This window comes from Branchiostoma lanceolatum, chromosome 6 (assembly GCF_035083965.1).
Source record: "Branchiostoma lanceolatum isolate klBraLanc5 chromosome 6, klBraLanc5.hap2, whole genome shotgun sequence".
In the NCBI taxonomy this organism is placed as follows: domain Eukaryota; kingdom Metazoa; phylum Chordata; class Leptocardii; order Amphioxiformes; family Branchiostomatidae; genus Branchiostoma; species Branchiostoma lanceolatum.
In genome coordinates this window covers 7268263-7287125 of record NC_089727.1, presented here as the reverse complement: position 1 = coordinate 7287125, position 18863 = coordinate 7268263, and the positions used below count along the sequence as shown (strand labels likewise).

The 18863-nt window shown below is 40.3% G+C and overlaps 2 protein-coding genes across 5 annotated transcripts in view; one reads left to right on the top strand and one right to left on the bottom strand.

Annotated features, from left to right (window-relative positions):
- Positions 1-18863, bottom strand: part of LOC136436347 (ELMO domain-containing protein 2-like) — a 202805-nt gene that overhangs the window by 13885 nt on the left and 170057 nt on the right. The window contains exon 1 of one of the 3 annotated variants that reach the window (XM_066430243.1): positions 249-348. The exons of 1 other annotated variant lie outside the window; for it this stretch is intronic. The gene's annotated coding sequence lies outside the window, so the exon portion shown is untranslated. Of the gene's footprint in view, positions 1-248; positions 349-18863 lie in introns of those variants that run through there. One more of the 3 variants, XM_066430246.1, reaches the window with a different exon arrangement.
- The window catches only part of LOC136436340 (transmembrane protein 131-like), a 111440-nt gene continuing 95976 nt past the window's right edge, over positions 3400-18863 (top strand). For both annotated transcript variants that reach the window (XM_066430228.1, XM_066430227.1), the window contains exons 1-4: positions 3400-3540; positions 3808-3866; positions 4259-4287; positions 14379-14450. In XM_066430228.1, the coding sequence (XP_066286325.1) occupies positions 3417-3540; positions 3808-3866; positions 4259-4287; positions 14379-14450 (284 nt within the window). In that variant the 5' untranslated portion in view covers positions 3400-3416. The remainder of the gene's footprint in view (positions 3541-3807; positions 3867-4258; positions 4288-14378; positions 14451-18863) is intronic.

Below are 18863 nucleotides of genomic sequence, written 5' to 3'. Positions count from 1 at the left end.
AACAGTAGAAATAGGAAATGAGATGTCAAGGAAACTGTTAGAAGGACAATACTGACCCGATATAACGGTTTGTTAAGGTTATTACACCTGTCGGACAGGTGGGTAGGTAGTAAACCCAGAGTCAGCTGTCAATTTGTAAACAAAAACATTATCTACAGGATTTTCCTTGGAATACGGATACAATATTGTATCAGAGGCTATCACAAACCCTTACACGTGGCTATCGACGTTCCAAAATGTTTACATACCTTGATTTTTCGCAGTGTGGTCCGCTATAATCACCTTTAATACTACTGACGTGTAACAAACGATTATCGAAAGAATCTCTAACAGCGCCACTATGCGATGACAACTAGTATAGCAACATAAACGTCCCTGTAAGGAGCGCCACCATGCGGTAATTGGTATTATTACAACGCAAATGTGACGTTTGTCCGTTCCGAAGTTGTACCCGATATCAAAAAGCGCTGGTTGATATGACCTGATAATATTATACTTTTATCCTTTTTTTCATATGTCATACAAAATATGTTATGAAAATGAGCGTAAAGCGGGATTGAAGTTAATGTTATTCTAATGAGATCTACCTTGTCAACGTTACTTCTTTATAAACCTATGAGATACGTATGCTGAAAAATTGTTGTGTCTGTGGAAAATTGCCCTTTTTATCGTGGGTTCCAGGAAGAATCACCAGGTCAGCAAGTCAAGCGAAACAAGGGAATCAGGACAAGGAACCACGACCCAGACACCGTCACATGCCAGTGCTCCGCTCAGATCAGCTGCCGCGGCCTTGTCGCTTGTCCAGATTGGGAAGATACTACGAAAGGACACTTCCCTATTAGATTCTGATCTTTTTCCTTTAAAGATAGTAACGGTTCCTTGTTGGCCATGGTTTATGCCATTTGGTTCCTCTTTAACTACACAAACAGCTTGTATTCTAAGCGCCGCCACCGACATTTGACGTAAAAGTTGCTGAAAATACAATATATCGTCACCCGTCTGCTGATTTTCATCTTTCTCGGCCAAGGACTACTTTCATTTCCTGGCAACCTGCCGACGAATTCGCTACAGACATGGATACGCGTACGGCTTTGCGCTACATACATGTATGTTCTGCATATTTCATTAATGTCGTGAAGTATGCGTATGATTCCTTCGCTTTTCCAAACGTTCAAAAGGAAGGTACATTACAAATGTCTCATCATCGAACATTTAAGCGCAATGGATCAGGCTTTCAAACTCAATTCAGCCAGTAGGTACCCATCTGGGTAATGAGGCAGATGTAATACCTTTTAATGTGCTCTAGGCACCCCTTCCATTTAACGCCCCTTCCGAAAGACGAATGCAGCCCAACCGATGTCTTGAGTTACTTACATGTATACTTTTCTGTCATTTTCTTATTCTGCTGTCTTTGTCTGAACTTGCTTTTTGAATTCACGAAATGAATGGCCATCGTTTAGCCAAACAGATGCATTTGACACTCTGCACGGGTTTTGTATTTGTAGTCAACGGCAATCTTTTGTCCTGTCCATCTTTTCAATTTTGGAAGAAACCTTTAAATCGAGGGGGTGGCGCGAGCTCTCAATATGTCTTTGTCACTACACCGTCTTGACTGGAATGTCGTCAGAGCTTGTTTTCCCGTTCTTTGCCAGTTTCTCAGACCATATTTGTGTCTTGAGAAAGGCACGCAACCTTTGGCCAGCTGCCAGGCTGGCGGACATGACGTGTGGGCACGGCCCACATGCGTTGTCAACACAGAGAAGCCCACGACGAACGTTTAAGAGGCGAGACATTCGTCGTCGGCTGATTCGATCCTCCTTGTGTTGCCTTTTCTTTGTCTATGGATGTGAAATTGATTATGGCGAGTTCATAACCGCAAAAGGGTGATAATATACTGAACAAAAAATGACATCACACGAATGTTCCCAAATTGTAATGCTGTAGATGGAAAATTTTACCTTCTACTTTTAATTGAATAAATCCCATCGGAGGCTCTCAGACTACCACGTGGTATCGTGTGAAAGGTCCTTTGTCACCCTTAACAACTCATTTTGGTTACCGGTTGATGATCATTGATCACAGGGATAGTCATGTAGGTTAAGGTATCGGGTGTATAGGAAAGGACTTTCATCCAGGTAAATAGATTTGTAAATACATGTAGCTCATTCAGGTATATCTAACAATTCAGAGGAAACCAAGTCTTAGACTTAGTAGAGCGGAAATCGGTGGAAACCAGCCCAGTGACTTTGACGGAACAAGCGGCCGGGGGCGGCGGAAGTTGGGTACTTTCCTTGTTGAGAGCAGCGATTTCTGGTAGCTTGCTGGCCTTCCTGGTTTCTACGAAAGAACACGATTTGAACTTCCGAGTTTGTCTGCCTTATTTGTTTATTCATTGAGTAATTTCCGTTTTTGTTGTTGTCTACCTCACACAATCTTGTCTGCCTTTAGCGAGATAAAAACTGACTTTCAATTGATAGTTAACGACAACAACAGTTAGTATAAAGTACCCGTGATGTAGTACAATAATATCATAGTCAATACAAGTGGCGAGTTTAGGTCATTGTGGGTACGGCTGTCAAAATATCAAACAAACATCAAGTCATTTATCATCGGCTATTTGTTTATCTATCAATCTTGACGGATCCTTTCATCCGAATTGGGATGATGAGCGACCCCATATTAAACAGGTAAACAGAGTATAACCGTAGGAAGTCATAAATAATGCAAATGAATTAAAATTCAATTGGACAAATAAATTGTACAAAGTAAATGAGCAAACATAATAGCCAATCATAAATATGTCAATTCAGTTTCAGTTTCAGTTTATTTGTTTTACCAGAAATATATATCGCCTGGCGGCCCTTTTCAAAGATTTCTGGGGGGGGGGGGGTTAAACCCCTTACATGTAAATACATAGCAACATTAGAAATATCAAATAATGACAAATAATACAGTTGATCGCAAATCATAGATATGTTAGAGGCAATTCAACCTGTCCACACGCCAAACTGGTCTAAAGTATCAAAACGGTCTATTACTTCATTCAAGTTCATCCACGGCTGCATTGCATATCCCTTGACCTCAATGTTGGGGTCAACGGCTATGTGAGGTGAAACAAGGGCCGAATGGAACATTCTGACCGAAATTTCGAAAGGCATGTCCCCATAAAATATGGAAACATCACTTTTACTTCTTGACCTGGACATTTTGGTACAATTCGTTCACCAAACGCGCTTTTGAAGAAAGAAGTATGGTTAGACAAAAACTTAACCGTCGGCGGAACCATTCATTATAAAAACCAAGGAGGTTAAGCAAAAACCACACGACGTTGAATGAGTAAGTTCGCGCCTTCCGGTGCCGAATCTGCGGCTGGCAACAAGCGGCTCGTGTCAGCTGACATCGTCAGTAGAACAAGAATGGCTGGGCCAGGGAAGGATAGTGCGATCTCGCACTCCGACTTTCAGCGCTGCTTCCCGCTACTTGTCAGTTTCGTACACTTCATTTTAACATGTCTGCAGTTGGCGGGAGCCCAGGAGCAAGGTATGTGGTGTTGTGATTCCCTCTAACCGTCTGCGATCGCGAGAAACGGGGCCATCAGTGGTGGCAAGTGCATGTTGGTGTGTTTCGGTTTGTGCCAAAACACAGAAGACAACTCGGGACATCTGCAGCTGTTAGCCCAAAATAGCAACAATAGGCGACCTTCAACGTCTTGTCGTCTGGATTATCCTGTACTACAGATATTCTAGATCGTTGTTGGTGTTGTGTCGTTGTTTGTATGTCTAACGATGTTGATATTTTTGTTGTCAGCTTTCGTACAGACCGACTACAGAGAGCTGCGGCACATGGTTGACGGCGCTCCGTTACAGGTCGGCTACATTCACCGCTCAAATACTTCACATTTTACATCGTTTTGTCGTGTTTGGCGTCGGTTTACAGTAGATCGCACCTTGCTAGCGATGTCTTAAGCATGTAGACAACCGTTGTGTAGAATATAGGGTCTGATTATGTTCGTATTTAAGGCCAGTGCACGGCGTGTGTTGTCGCATACCAATGCGATCAGGTCGGGACCCGACCGCTACCGAAAACAGGAACCACTTCGGGCTTGCGTCAAGATTTTACCAAAAATAGCCCGAATTCCACCCAAACAACCCTTGGTTCCGATCCAGCAACAACTGCTGGCACACATTCGCGGGTTGACACATACTCTGGCCTGACGTGGCCGTCTCTGACTCGTGTTTATTATTTATTTCCTGTGCAGGGGTCAGACGGACAGACATTTGGTGCAAGGTATGTATATATCTGCCCCCCTCCCCACTACACTTCCTGGTACACACAACAACATACACTGTACATGTACACACACACACACACACACACACACTGTGTACACACGGTCATAAACCTGGAACTACATTAGCTTAGGACAGAGGTACAAATCTATAAACCGGCAAACAGAATTCCTATAGATCACGTAAACAAGAGAGATACAAGCCCGTAAACCTTGGAATGGTGCATCAGGAATTCCAGGGCTAACCCCGTGTAAGCCAGGGGTGTACGATGTGAAAAGTCGGTATGTAAACTCAGTCTTCCAAGCATAGCTCTGCTCGACCCTTCTTGGTGGTGTCCGATGTCTTTGCGTTTTGGGTATAAAGCGGGAAAAGACGAGGCCTGCTCTTCCATCGTAATCACTAATGTCATTATATTTTCTGCGTTTTGTTAGTTACAGTATGTGGTTTGATACCCTGGACTTGTTTAGTTGATAGGTTCTTTGAGTGTAGAGGATATGAAAACGTTAAAACCTTTAAACCCTTGTTAGTGGTGTCCAATGTCTTCATGTTTTGGAAGGAAAAAGAAAAAAAGCAAGCAAAGTCGTCTATTCTAGACTATCATGGTGTCATTTTATTTCAGGCACGGTATGTGGTTTGATGTGCAGTACTTCTTACTGTAGGTTATTTGAGGATAGAAGATATGAAAACAAAAGGTGTACTGTTTGTGAGGGGTTCCCTTCCACGAGAGCCCAAACATACCAACTCAGGTGTGTAAGACTTGCTTGTTTGCTTGCCCCAGGCTAGCATTACCTGGTCTGACAGGTTACCGTCCGAAGGTGAGACAATGGAAAGATTCACCTGAGATCATGTGACCAGGTAGAGGTGGGATCAGGGAATTTAGCTGCCCCTCCCCCTTCCTAAATTAGCTGCAGTAGTGAAATTCCCAGTAGAAAAAGAGTGTTGATATGGTAATTCAGGATGTTTTTTTCCCCTTAAATTTCTATAGCTTTTCTAGTAGTAGTAGTAGTCCACTGTGTTCTGCTGCTGCAGTGGTCTGAACATCCTGCAGCCACAATCAGCTTTTCTAGTACTGTACTTGAATGTACATTTTTTCTATGATCAACACTTGAATTTCTATGTATAATTTTTAAATAGGAGCTCTGCCATATGTAGATGAATTCTGTGTCATGTATCTTATTTTTGATCTACCTGACATTGGTGACAATCTTAAACCAAATTGTACATACATTTCTGGTCATAACATTCTCTGAAATACCTACTACCTGCAAACAGTAAATTACACAAATGCTATATATCATTGAATGGCAGTTACTTACAATAGACAGTTCTTGTTATTACCAGTAGATGAAAACAAACACCGCAGAATGCATACTATTGTTGTCCCCTAATTTTTCGTACAAGCCATTTTCCCATTGTTAATCTGGTTATTGGCACTTGTGAAAGGTTCTCAGGGCACTCAGGTGTGTGATGTTTATATTCTGTTAGAGGGCTGCGTTTGGAAAAACATGAATCTTTTAAGTTTTGGAGCTGTGGTTTTTGAGACAATCAAATCTTGCTTTCCAAATATTTGTTTCAAAGCGTAGGGAATATTACAGATTCCTTGGTTACATGATTGCATGAATAAATGAATGAATTGCCAGTATTACTGTGTTGTTGCACCCAAAATAAGACTTCAGGAGATGCCTGAAAAGTCATATTGGTTCTTCTTGGTTGTTTGTTGTTTGAATTTCTTGTTTTAGCACAAACAGATGAGAAGCTAGATAGATGTTTTAATATTAATGTTGAAAAGTCTAGTTTCCCATGTGAGAATTGTTCTGACTCTTCATAGTCAAGAGTGTGACATCACCATCACAGTTTACAATCATTATTACTCAGGACCTAGCTATACTTTTTCATATTTTTGGTCTAATAAAACGACTGTCTATAATCTCCCAATTCAGTTTCTAGGCGTGGAGCTATTGAATTTTCCTGTTTGTCACTCTGCCAAATAAAACACAAGTTGCTTTGACGTGGCACATGAGGAGTTGAACCGTGAAATGTGGGTTTGTTGATGTCACTACATGTACAAATAAGCCTGAATGCTGTGAGAAACTATCACATCTAGTTTGTGGGAATGTAGAGTCGAGTAGGCCTTTGTGGTACACAGTACAGTCCAAAAAATATTTTTTCAGCTTTATTATTTCTTTATACATGTACAGTACATGCTTTGCCCAGTGCGGTATGACAAGTTGATATTCCTTTGTCTAAAAAAAGCATACCCTCTCTTCTGCAGTTACTTGTACAATGGACCAAATTTCTTGTTTAAAGTTCAGCCATGACACAAAACAAAACTTTGAACAGAAGATCACTGTAGTCTTAAGTGTGGTTTTCAGACCAACACTGATATTTGGACAATAGAAACATGTACATGTTGTCTGCCTGCTGTATAGATCCAAGATATACGAAAGGTGTGAAATACCACCACTCCACAAATGACCACACTGGTTGGAGAGAGAAACACACCTGTCAAATCTAAACTATTATATGGCCTCCGTCGGTCAGTATTGACCATGGTAAAATCCTAATTCACAACAGCCCTACAGCATCGACTATGGCTAAACAGCCCTATACGAGAATGGCAGTCTCTGCCACAAAAATCACATCTGTAAGCTGACTCAGTTCTGTTGCAAAGCTCTTTTCTGCGGATCCGCTTTTCTTCTGTGCTGTGCATCAGTCTGACTTCTCCTGATTTGAGCTGTCTGAACTAAAGGCGTGAAATATACTACAGACAATCTCAACTTCCAGTATAGTGAACGTGTGTAGACTGGGGCTGGTTGAATGAAATGGTTTAGACTCAGTAGAGTAGGTTTGTGTAGAAGCAAGTTATAAGGCTCTTGGCTCAACCTAAACTGATCTACATGGTTTTAAAGCTGTTCTGGGTCCAAGAAGTGAGAATGGCGAAAGTGCATCTGTGTTTCGGGTATTGTTTTACTGGTCAAAGTAGGCTTTCCTACGTATCTGTACTGGTCGTCATTATTGGGTGGCCAAAGTGCATGTCAGAACCACAGTTGTTGTAGCATTGTCAGCCCAAAAGTGACTTACTGTTTAAAAGCCCTAAGGCAGTTAGTTGTAGCTATGGGTAGTAGTTGTATTGTCAGCCCGACCAGAGTATGTCAGAAACGTAACCCTTGTTGTGAGAGATGTATAATCAGCTATCTTATTATGCCAGAAGTGATGTACCTTTAACTCACCCTAAGGCGGCTCTAGTGTAGGTAGTAGTTATATATTATTAGACTGACTAAAGTACAGGTCACAGACCCAACTATACCTATTTGCACGAAGGGTTTCTGTTTAATGATTGGGTGTTTTTTAAACGATGTTACTGTTTTGAGTAACATCTTAGTTGTAAATGGTTCATTAACGATTTTTGATTTGTGGGGAGGTCTTACTCTTAGCCCAAGATATGATTATATTTTGGTACAGGTGTGCTTATGGGTGATGCGGGGATTCTTTAAGATTAAGAAGTCTTGACTGTCAAGAAGTTAATGATGCAGTGTGGGAACTAGACATCTGTAGCTAACTAGATATGGTTATCTGCTGAGAAGTGGGGACTATCTTAGTTTCTGTTTATTAACCTTTAGCACTCTGAAGTAGCCGTTTGGCACCCAATACCCTGTTGGTTACAGATTTAGGCAGCAGGAAGAGGGCTAAGAGTACAACACATTGTCTAGTAATGTCCACTATATATCAAACTTTAAAGTCTTAAGCATGACATGGTATACAGTGTTTAGATTCTGTGATTCTACATGAAGGAAACTATACTGAGTTGTTTCCTATGGACTAAACTATTATTGGAAATATGTCAATGAAGGTTAGACATCCAGGTAATAAGATATGCCAAATAACATTACTCAAGCGACTGGATATGATTTTGGAAACGGTCAGACCTTTGAATTAGCATCCACTACTTTTCATCAGTGACACTATGCAAGATTTGTTGATCAATGTTATTGGTAGTTATCACATAGAACAACCACACCCCAAATAGGCTGATGTATTCAGACTTAGACTAGTATCCATACCTCATACATGTATATTAGCTGGTGTGACTCTAAAGTCCTTTCAAGGAAAGAGACTTGGCAGCTGTAATAGTTTTGGATACCAGACACTACAGACAGACTGACTCTATCTTTGCTCATATTTTCAGACCAGACAATGGTCTATTTTAGGAGGTAGTTAGTCGTAAGTGTGTGAGTATTATTGGGACAACACATTGATAAGAATATTGATATGAAGAAAAGACAGGGACAGAGATATGTGAGGCATTGTTTGCCCCCCTCCCCTGGGAGCCCATGCACCTGTTCAACTCTCACATACCTACTAATTATGCCGACAGCCAATCACCAAGGTCCAAATGTACTCAGGCATAGGAAAATTAATCTTGTATTCCCGATACACGGTCCTGAAAAAAAGGAGGGTCTGTAGCTGGGGATTCATTCTCTCACGCTTGCAATTCTGGTGCTACTACCAATTTTGCATGTATCAGTTCCTTCATTACTTTAGCTCGATTTTAAAAGTAACAAATATATAGGTACAGGCTCAAATAAAGGTTCAGTAGCGTTTCAGTTTAATAAGAATGTAAAAATGAAATGTATCAATACACTGGTATTTTAAACGTCTATTTGTAAATGTACAGATATACATATCTATATCTCTTGCCAGTGGTCAAACCAAAAAAGTGTTGTCAGGTTTTTGCTAGGGCCGGCTGGGTAACCTGAAACACAGCCTTTTTTCTTAGACCGTACTAATTTGTGCTGACGGCCAATCACCAAGGTCCAAATGGACCAAGCACAATGGTGTCAACTAGGCCACAGGGTGGATGTTGACTTTTGAGCTGTGACGAAAAACCTGGAAAAGGGGACATGTTTGTTAATCATTAGTCTGCATGGGAAAAATGTCATGCATAAGATATTGTATTGTGACTTTTGGAGGGGGGTAGCCATTTTGCCAGCTCACTTTTCCCTTGAAATTAATCATTGTTTTGTGCTGCTGCAAGGCTGCCATAGAAATGAAGGGGAAGTGACAAGTTATGGCAATATACAAGGTCGGGAGGGCATTCTGCTTCATGTTTTTATTTTGCAAGGATGTTGATATTATTATTAGTAGTCATCAGTCAGTCCATCCTGTTGTGTTTTGCTATGATAGCTAAAGGGACAGGTATGTTTGTTAAATTCAATTTTTGTTTTCTACATTTTGCAGTTTCTAAATTCTTGGAAGCTTGCAGGGAGGTCTATTATGATATCAAACCTTTATGTTACTTTTAGACACATTTTTTGCCCCCAATTTGGATTGCTAGTTTAAGTTATTAACTAAAAAGAACTGAATATCATTAAATGGTAAAAAAGGTAAAGGTAGTACCATGTAGCCATAGGGGCAGTGGGTTGTTATCCACTGTGTCTAGGGCACAGTATTGGAAGGCAGAGCTCATCCCTATCCTTCCAATGCCTTTTACCTCCCCAACCGAAGTCAGGTACCCGTTTTACACCTGGGTGCAGTGAGGAAATTCACGTAAAGTGCCTTCCCAAGAATACAACTTCTAGCCAGGATTGCCTGTCAAACCTGTGACCTCTCAATCTTGTAGCATAAACACTTGTACCATAACCCTCTCCTTCCACCACCCTTTACCTCCCCAACCGAAGTCAGGTACAATATACACCTAGGTGGAGTGAGGAAAGTCGTGTTTAGTGCCTTTCCCAAGGATACCAAGCTCTGGATCTCGTTTCCGCTAGCATAACCACTCGGCCATTCAATGGCATTATATGGCCTTAGACCACACCAATTTAATTTCTTGGTTAATAGATTTTTATTTTCAATTTTAGCAAAAAAAAAAACATGAAAACAGAAGGCTGGGGTGAAAACTTGCACCTGACCCTGTTCACTCCCTGAAACCAAGGAGGTTAAACTGAAACTGTGTGCACCAAAGTAAAAACATTCCTCTGAGATTCTGTTTTGATGTTGTTTTCCCAATCTAGCAATTTTTTTACATTTTTTTATTCCGTTAACCAAGAAAATAGATGGTGTGGCCTTACCAGTAAGAAAGCAGAATAGGTGTCCAATGGATATTTGCATCCTTAGATGACTCGGTCACCCTTTAAACATCGGAGGGATTTCCAATAATGTGAGTGCTCCACAGGTGTTGTTGTTTCCCTCCATGCAAAATGAAAAAAGAAAAATGCTCATAAAATATTCATCTCAGAACCACTGATAAAGAAACATGACAATCTTTACGGGAATACAGTGCAGAGTTATGCTTTGTAAATCTATTGGGTTGGCTAGTGGATATAGTTTGGCTAACTGAATTATAAGTCATAAAAGTGAGAGAAGACTGGACTACAATACTTCCTAGCAGTGCCTCCATGCAGATAAGAGAATACTGCAGCCTTGTAAAAGCAGTCAGATTGATCAATAGGCAGCAACATTTGCTGCATGATCCTCAGTAAGCAAATGTGAATGAAATAAAAGATGAATAAGTAACTTTTGATGAAACAAAATTTAGTCTTCATTGATCTTTTTTGTCGCATAATCATCTTTCAGGTCATTTTATTGAAATAGTTGAGTCACTGGAGCTTTAACGATACATTGAATTAGTCAATTTTTTTCAATGATTGCTTGCAGAGAAAACAAATTTAGCAGAACCAGGATAAGTGACCACCTCTACATAAAGACCACCTAGCCAATGTGACCACTTGGTGGTCCTTTGGATAATCTTTCCCATTGACACAAGCATTAAGAATCCTGTCTATAATAATGACCACCAGATTTCATTGGTCCTCTTGTCTTGGGCAGTTTTGACTGTATGGATAGTTTGTATGGTGATACGGCATCCTGTACATGTTATAGGGAACACTCCCATGCAGCTGATCTGAAAGCTTCTGAAACACAATGAATATTAGTAATTATAGAAACACATTGACATTAAATATTCATAGCAGGGTTGTGGCTAGCCCACCTCAGACTGTATAGATGACAATGGGCAAGATATAATCAAATGACAATGATAGACACGTGGCATTGTAACACTGGGAGGGACTTAAGCTGTAAGATTAAAGTATCAGAGGTTACTGAACTGTCATTGTATATTATATGGCACTGGAACATTGTATCCAGATATGGGCAAAACTTCAGACAATAGTTACTTCAGCACACGCCAGTGTTAAGTAATTCTGATGGTTCATTGATGTTCATCCCCTGACTTTCCTTTCTTAAATGTTCACTCATTCATTCATTCTTGCATGGTGCGTTTTAACAGTTTCCTGTGCTTTGAAATGTAGAACATCATGCACGGAGTGTCCTTGAATGGGTTTCAAGATGTGTTAGGCCAGATCAAATGGAAAGACTGGTGTATATCACATCATTGTCAAGAATGTTTTGAATATCCAAAGTTTGCATACCTCAAGGGTAACTGATTCAGTGTAAGTAAGTCTTTAAATTCACCGTTTCTTGTATTGTGCTGATCTTAGGAGACCAGGCAGAATAATGAGAGTTGACATTACCTATGTGAAAGCTGTCTAGGTGACTAACGTATACCTCAACATAAGAACTTCCTGGCCAATGTGACAACTTTTTTGGTGGTTCCTTATTAGATAATTCTCCCATTGACACAAGTATGAAGAATCCTGACCACATACATATGCATGTACATGTAGATCAGATTTTATTGGTCCACTGAGTAGTCATCTTGAGCAGTTTTGACAGTACTAGTATGAAATATATACCTGCCTTGTGAAGACAAACCTGTGTACTCTAGCTCTGGTACACTGCTGTAGGTGAACAATACTGTGTTGATAAGCTCCCCCATGGTATTTGGCTCTGAATGGCAGGTGTTTGTAGTGACCTTCACTGTGGCCAAGCACCAGTGACTGCAGCTCTTTAGCTTCACTTAAAACCTGCTTGTTTTAGAGATAACAAAGATATCCGTTAATGCAACATGTTGTTGGTTACAGAGATCCTTAGGCCACGTCACTTCACTTCCATGGTTCTCAGTCATTTTGGAGTAAAGATTCAGTGTGCAAGATGAAAAGAGAGAATTGGGAGCAAATCTTGAATCTGACTACATCTATCTATCTATGTGTTTTCAAACTCTTAGTAGTCTTACAGAGTTGTGAGCTAAAACAACCTACGTTATGCAGCGTTTCTTATCGTACATTGTATCTAACTACAGTCAAACCTGTATTAGCGGTCACCTTTGCATAGCGGCCACCTGCCCATAGTGGTCACTTTTTGTCGGTCCCTTGGATTTTTCCCATTGACATAAGCATTAAGAATTAGGCTATAGCGGCCACCTGTCCAACGCGGTCGCGGCCAGACGATTTTCAGTCCCACGAGTACAGTAACACTGCCGATAACGGTCACGGCGCGCCGGTAGAAGCCGCATCGCCACCGCACGCCGGGTTCAAAATCTTCATTTTTTTCACGCAGTTATCAAATTTTTGTAGCCTCAACTGGATAGGATCATAATAAAGAAAACCAGAATGTTTTATCTTTGTTAGAAAATCCATGGTTTGACGCGAAGTCAAGTATAGTTTTCTTCACATGGCTTGCGTTTGTACATCGTGGTAAAATTGACCATTTCTGTGCATTTCGACTGGACAAATATTACGGCAGCCTTTTGGAAAATACAACCCACACATGTACCTGATGCGGTAAGTTCGTGAAATGTTTGAATACCGGCCCAATTTCCGTTTTCACCGGGAATTCATTCAAATTGTGCTCAAAACGTGTTACGCGCAATTTTCAAAATGGCGCTGATACAAACAAACTGGATAGGTAGCAGCATAAAGGTCAACGGAAGATATCACTGTTACGGAGGTGTAATGTACTAAATTTATTTTGCTGCAAAGTATCACTGAGGATAATTACTAAACCAAAAGCTTCAAAATGAATGTGGATGATATTACTATGATGTAAAATTTGGGCTGTTGCAATTTTCTGAAAAGACAAAAAGCCCTCAAAAGAGCGACCTTCTTCTGAGTACCCTATTAGCATAATGGTAGATGCTGATCAACACAAGCCACAACAAGAGACTAAGGAAAATTGTCGCCACGATTTTATGTTTGAAAACGGTCGAAAACGAACAGTAAGTGACAACTGAGCAACATGTATTTTGTTCTAAACTAACTAGGAGTAAAAGAGCAACAATCGAACTTCTAAAATGTGCCTTACCTGTTTACATGTGTACTGTACGGTGAATAAATGTATCTCAGTGGGTACTGAAAACATGTGTCACTCGTCGTCAATTAATCGACATTTTCTCCATAGCGGCCACCTGTTCTTAGCGGCCAGTTTTGGCCAGTCCCTTGAGTGACCGCTATAGACAGGTTTGACTGTATATCTGGATATGCTCTGAAATCCCATAGCATAGCCTCACCTACTTTCACAAATGCTAGAAATGTGACTGACTTCCATCCACCACTTCCATCCACCCAATGTTATTCTTTTGTTGGTCGAACTACTTGATTTTGATAATAGCTGGGATCCGTTTGTTGAGCATGCAAAGAACATGGCCACACCTATGTTTTGACTGGTACAAAAAGAGTTGTCAGAGAAAAACACACATCATGCAAGTTCAATGCATTACAGGCGACACACACACAATGGACAATGCAACTTTGTATTTTATACTATATTATAAGCATTACAATGGTATTAAACATGTCAACATATCTTTTTTAAAATTTTTTCGTATTAATAAAATAAAGTGCAAAGAAACAACAATTGTCAAGATTGAATTGTTGGGTAACATAATACCTCAAATGTTTGTGTTTGTCAAGAATATTGCTTTAAGTAAAGTTTAAGTAGTTTTTGCTCTGGTGAGTTATTTTGCAGGTTTTGTGGAGTTGAAGTAATTTTGTCATTTATGAAAAAGATTTTCAAAAGAATTCCTTAATACGTAGCAAATTATAGATTGTATATTCCAACCCTATCCATCTAAGGTCAAGTTTAGTTATTACTCTCTGTAAAACTGAAGGTGACCACAATTAAGATCTCAGTACTGTTTTGTGTCATGCATAATTTTACATACATACTTTGATGACAACTTTTCCTTTGCAGACCACCCGAAGACAATTTCTGGGATCACAGAAAAATCCGGTTAAAACCACCGTTACTGGACTTTGAAGAACAGTGAGTACCGTCATTTATCAACTCAAAATTACACAGTTACATGATGTTATGTCTACAATGTAGTTCCATTTGTCCTCCGAGACTTGGTCACTGATGAAAAGACAGTCAGCAGATAGTAGTAGTCCGCTGAGTTCTGCTGCTGCAGTGGTCTGGACACTATGCAAACAGTCTTTCTTCAATTCGTTGTTTTATTCCTTTTATGTTATGTACCTGGATGTCTAACCTTCATCAATGTGTATTCAGAAGTTCAGTCAGCAATTTCTGCTTTGTGATATTAACTACTACAAGTGAAAAATACAAGTTTCTATAGTACAGGTGACTTGTAGGAGGTTGAAGGTTGAGCAAATGGTAGCCCTGAAAGATGCCTTCCGACCAGTAGTTGCTCTGAATGTCTCTCTTGTCTTGTACATTAGCAAGTCTGGTTAGAGGTTAGTTCCCAATGGGTGATGGTCAGCTGCAGCCTGTTCAGCAACACCCTCTAGCAGAGTTGATTACAACTGCAGGCATATATGACGAATGCTATTTAGCAGCTCCACCCTACAGTAAAAGACAGTATTGCCCCCTGTTGGCTGTTGCAGTACTTGGAAGCCTGTGAGACTTTGGATCCTTGAATAGCTGGGCAGCAATTTATATAATTGCCTTGGTTCATTGTCATATTAATGTAAAAGTAATGGAAAAGAACACAATGAAAACAGTGCAGGGAGGAAAACTGTGTGTACCAAGGTTTAGACTTTCCTTCATACAATCACAGACTCTGTTTTCATGTTGCTCTTCCAGTTCAGTGTTACATCTCTCAGGTCCAAGAACCAACACACTGAATTAGAGTGGGCTAAGCCTGATTGTGTGGTGTATTGCTTGGACTGACTCAGGCAGGGTGTGGGTTCGCTTTGTCACTGTCTAATCAGAGTCTCAGACCATTTGGCTTGGGCACTTGAGAGGACACGGCCTTCACTTTACTGTACATGAAAGGTTTGAAGAATGAGTCTGTATATACAATCCAAGAACTACATGAGTGTGGACTTAGCCTCATAGAGTGGTGTAATGCTAAACTAGGAATGACTGGGGTTGTAGATTTGATTTGTTGTTACAGATTAGTTACAATCCAAGAACTGAGATATCACATTAGTGTGGACTTAATAGCTTCATAGTGTGGTGTAATATATTACTGGTAATGATTCTGGTTGTAGATTTGATTTGTCACTGTTTATTTGATTTGTTACTTTCTAATCAGACCTTTAGCTCGCACGCTTGAAGACGACTCAGCCAGCACTTTACTGAAGATGAAAGGTTTGATGGACAAGTTTCTATAACCCAAGAAGCAAGGCACCAAATTATTGTGGAAGTTCAGCTTCATAGCATGGTATAACTGTTACCATTTGTATGATTTGTTACTTTCTAATCAGACCTTTAGCTCGCACGCTTGAAGACGACGCGGCCTTCACTTTACTGAACATGAAAGGTTTGAAGAACGAGACTGTATTCACCAGAAGTAGTTATGGACAATTGAATCTTCGGTTGGGTGCTGTTACTTAAAACAGTGTCAGTAAATTACTCTGTAGCCTTATCTTACTCACACAGACACTTTGCATTCTAGTATAAGACTCAGGCTCAAAGTTGATTTTGGGGAATGGGTGCACTGGTGCACCTAACCTTAAGATTTGGGCACACAGAAAAAAATCTGGGCACACAATACTGTAAGTCTTCTTATGTTTGCGAGCACTTAATTTCGCGAAACTTAGCAAGACAGGAGTTCGCGAGGTCTTTGAGTTCGCGAACGGGTGTTATCAATTTTTTCGGTAGCGCAAGGTAAATTTTTGATGTTTTGAACCGTCTTAAACGCTATTTCCCGCATTCTGAGGGGCAAAATTGTTGAGTAAAGGTACGCAATAATGCGTCCACATTTACGCCGAGGTGCGCTAGTGGAAGTTTCTCGCCACGCATATACGATTTGTTTCTATGCCGAGAAAATTAAGTGACTGTTGCCTTCAGAAGAGGCTTGGCTACATTTTATCAATATCGTAACAAAGGCCGCGAAAAATTCCAACACGCGGTTTTTTGGGGTAGTAGCTTTTGCTACATGTTACAAACCCGCGCCATCTTGATCACGTGAAACACTGACGCTTCCTTTCAATCAACCAATCAGAGCACAGGTTATCTGAGGTGAGCCAATCAGAGCTTAGAACATGCGGGCATGTTGCATATTCATGATTTCAACATGGCGCCCTCGACCGCTTGGGACGGCTTGTTTACTGAAATTACAGCGGTGAAAATACGTTTCATTTTATAAGTTTATCTTTTATTATCCCGATAGAAATGGAATTGATTGATGGCTGGTCCTTCGATACAAATTCTTTTGAGGTTTTCGGCTTTTAGTTGTGCTCTGTCCACGTTCGCAGGAAATTGCTTGCCGAAAAACTATGACATGAATGACGCTTGTTTGAATTTCGAAAGACCGACTTGAACCTTGAAAAACAAGTTTTTAATGAGAACAACATATGCGAAAGGTGCCGACATCGATTGTATTCAAGAATAACAATACCTAGCAAAACAAAGGAGTTGGATTTTCTGACGGGGGACGGCGTCCTTTATACGCCCGCAGCGTCATAATAATGTGGATACACACAAAATGCCGGTGCGAATTTTTGATTTTCTCTGATACCGTCGTAACTTAGTTGTACTTTCTTTTACCGTTCGTTGTAAGAAGTACTTAGTAACTAAATAATGACCCCATGTATCGCATGTGTTGATGAAACTTTTATTTCATGCTTGAAATAGTGACTGGTCTGTTATCAGTTGAGTCTTGTCATCGGTAGAATTTGTTATCATAGTGTTAGTGTTTGGGACGGAAGGTGTGGGGAGGGGGGAAGCCCAGTAAAACTACAAGTTCGCGAGGAGATGAGTTCGTGAAGATAAGGTCTCCGCGAATCTCGCGAACTTTAATTTCTCGCGAATATTAATAGACTTACAGTATGAAGTAGAATATCAATATGAATGTCAGCAAAACCTGATGACAAACTTTATTCAACTTCAAAATCGCAAACAAGTTTTTTTTCACAAAGGTTTAGTATTTTTCTGACACTTAGATGTCAATGATATGATTTGTATTAGTGTGCAAAAGCTCTTTTTTTATGTACACAAATATCTGGGTTCACCCAAAGTTAAGAATAAAGTTTACAGCTCCAAATTTGGGTGCATAACACTTCACATGCACCCAGTATTTCATGCCCTGGACTCACCAGAGGCAGTGCCATACAACTGAATCTTCTCTAAGATGCTGCTGTGAATAAAAACAGAGTCAGGAAATCATGTGATGGCACAGTTATGTAGCTACTATGTAGCCTTGTCATGCTTAAGCTTGTACTTTGTATTCTACTTTTGTAAGATAAAGACTGTTATTAAGCTTATGATAGATTGAACTTCCTATTTGTGAGTACAGAAGATACAGAAGATACAGAAGATTCAGCACTGCAGCTATATCTAGTGGCCATGGGGCATTATAATAACTATCATGATGTCTTCATGCTGTGAAGTGATATTAGAGTTTTGCTCGCTGCTGGTATAATCTGTGTAGACGTACATGCATACTGTAGATTGCAGTAGGAAGCATGCGTTGGTGGATGAGATATGTACATTGATGCTGTGATCAGATACATGTAGAATAATGGCAAACACTTTTGTGTTAATTGCCTCTTTGCTAGCCTGGAGAGGGTTTTTAAAAGCATGATAGCAGGGTGTTATGTATCGTGGCGCTTGATGGAGTTTTTTTTTCTCAGTAGTGTGAGTAATAAAAGTTTAAGTGCAAAGTTTAAGTGGAAAGGGGGGAAAATATTCATCCATTACACAAACAGCAAAAAGGAGATTGAATCATAATGGTTTTGTTGTAAAGTGGGCATGTCCAGGGGATAGTGACTCTGTTCTGGATCTAGGGTTTGGGAGTTCGAATCCCAGCTTTGTTGCTCACGCCGCATGCCGTCCTAAGGACGGGGCGTTAAGCTATGGTCCACTGTTCATCGTATGTGTACTTGTCGAAAAGAGCTAGGGGAATTTCCCTGTTGCAATGAACCTGTAGATAAGGAACACAGCATCTGTCTTATCTCTCACGACTCTTCGGTGAACTAAACTTTTACAGGAAAGATACGACCGTGTCAAATAAAGCCATGTAATCTCCTAGCCCAGGATTGACCCATGACCTTACAGTCTGCTCTCACTTCTGTTGTAAGCTTGTGCCTATTGGCAATTTGCATTGAATGCTGTGTTAAACCCAATGTGTTGTGGTTGCATTTGCTGCTGCAAAAAGTTTTTCTACAAAAATTCAAAAAATCCCTTCCAATTTGCTTCCCACGCCAAAATCACCAATTTGCGATGTTATCCTGTGACCTTGCTATCCAATGACAACAAAATGAAAGAGAAATT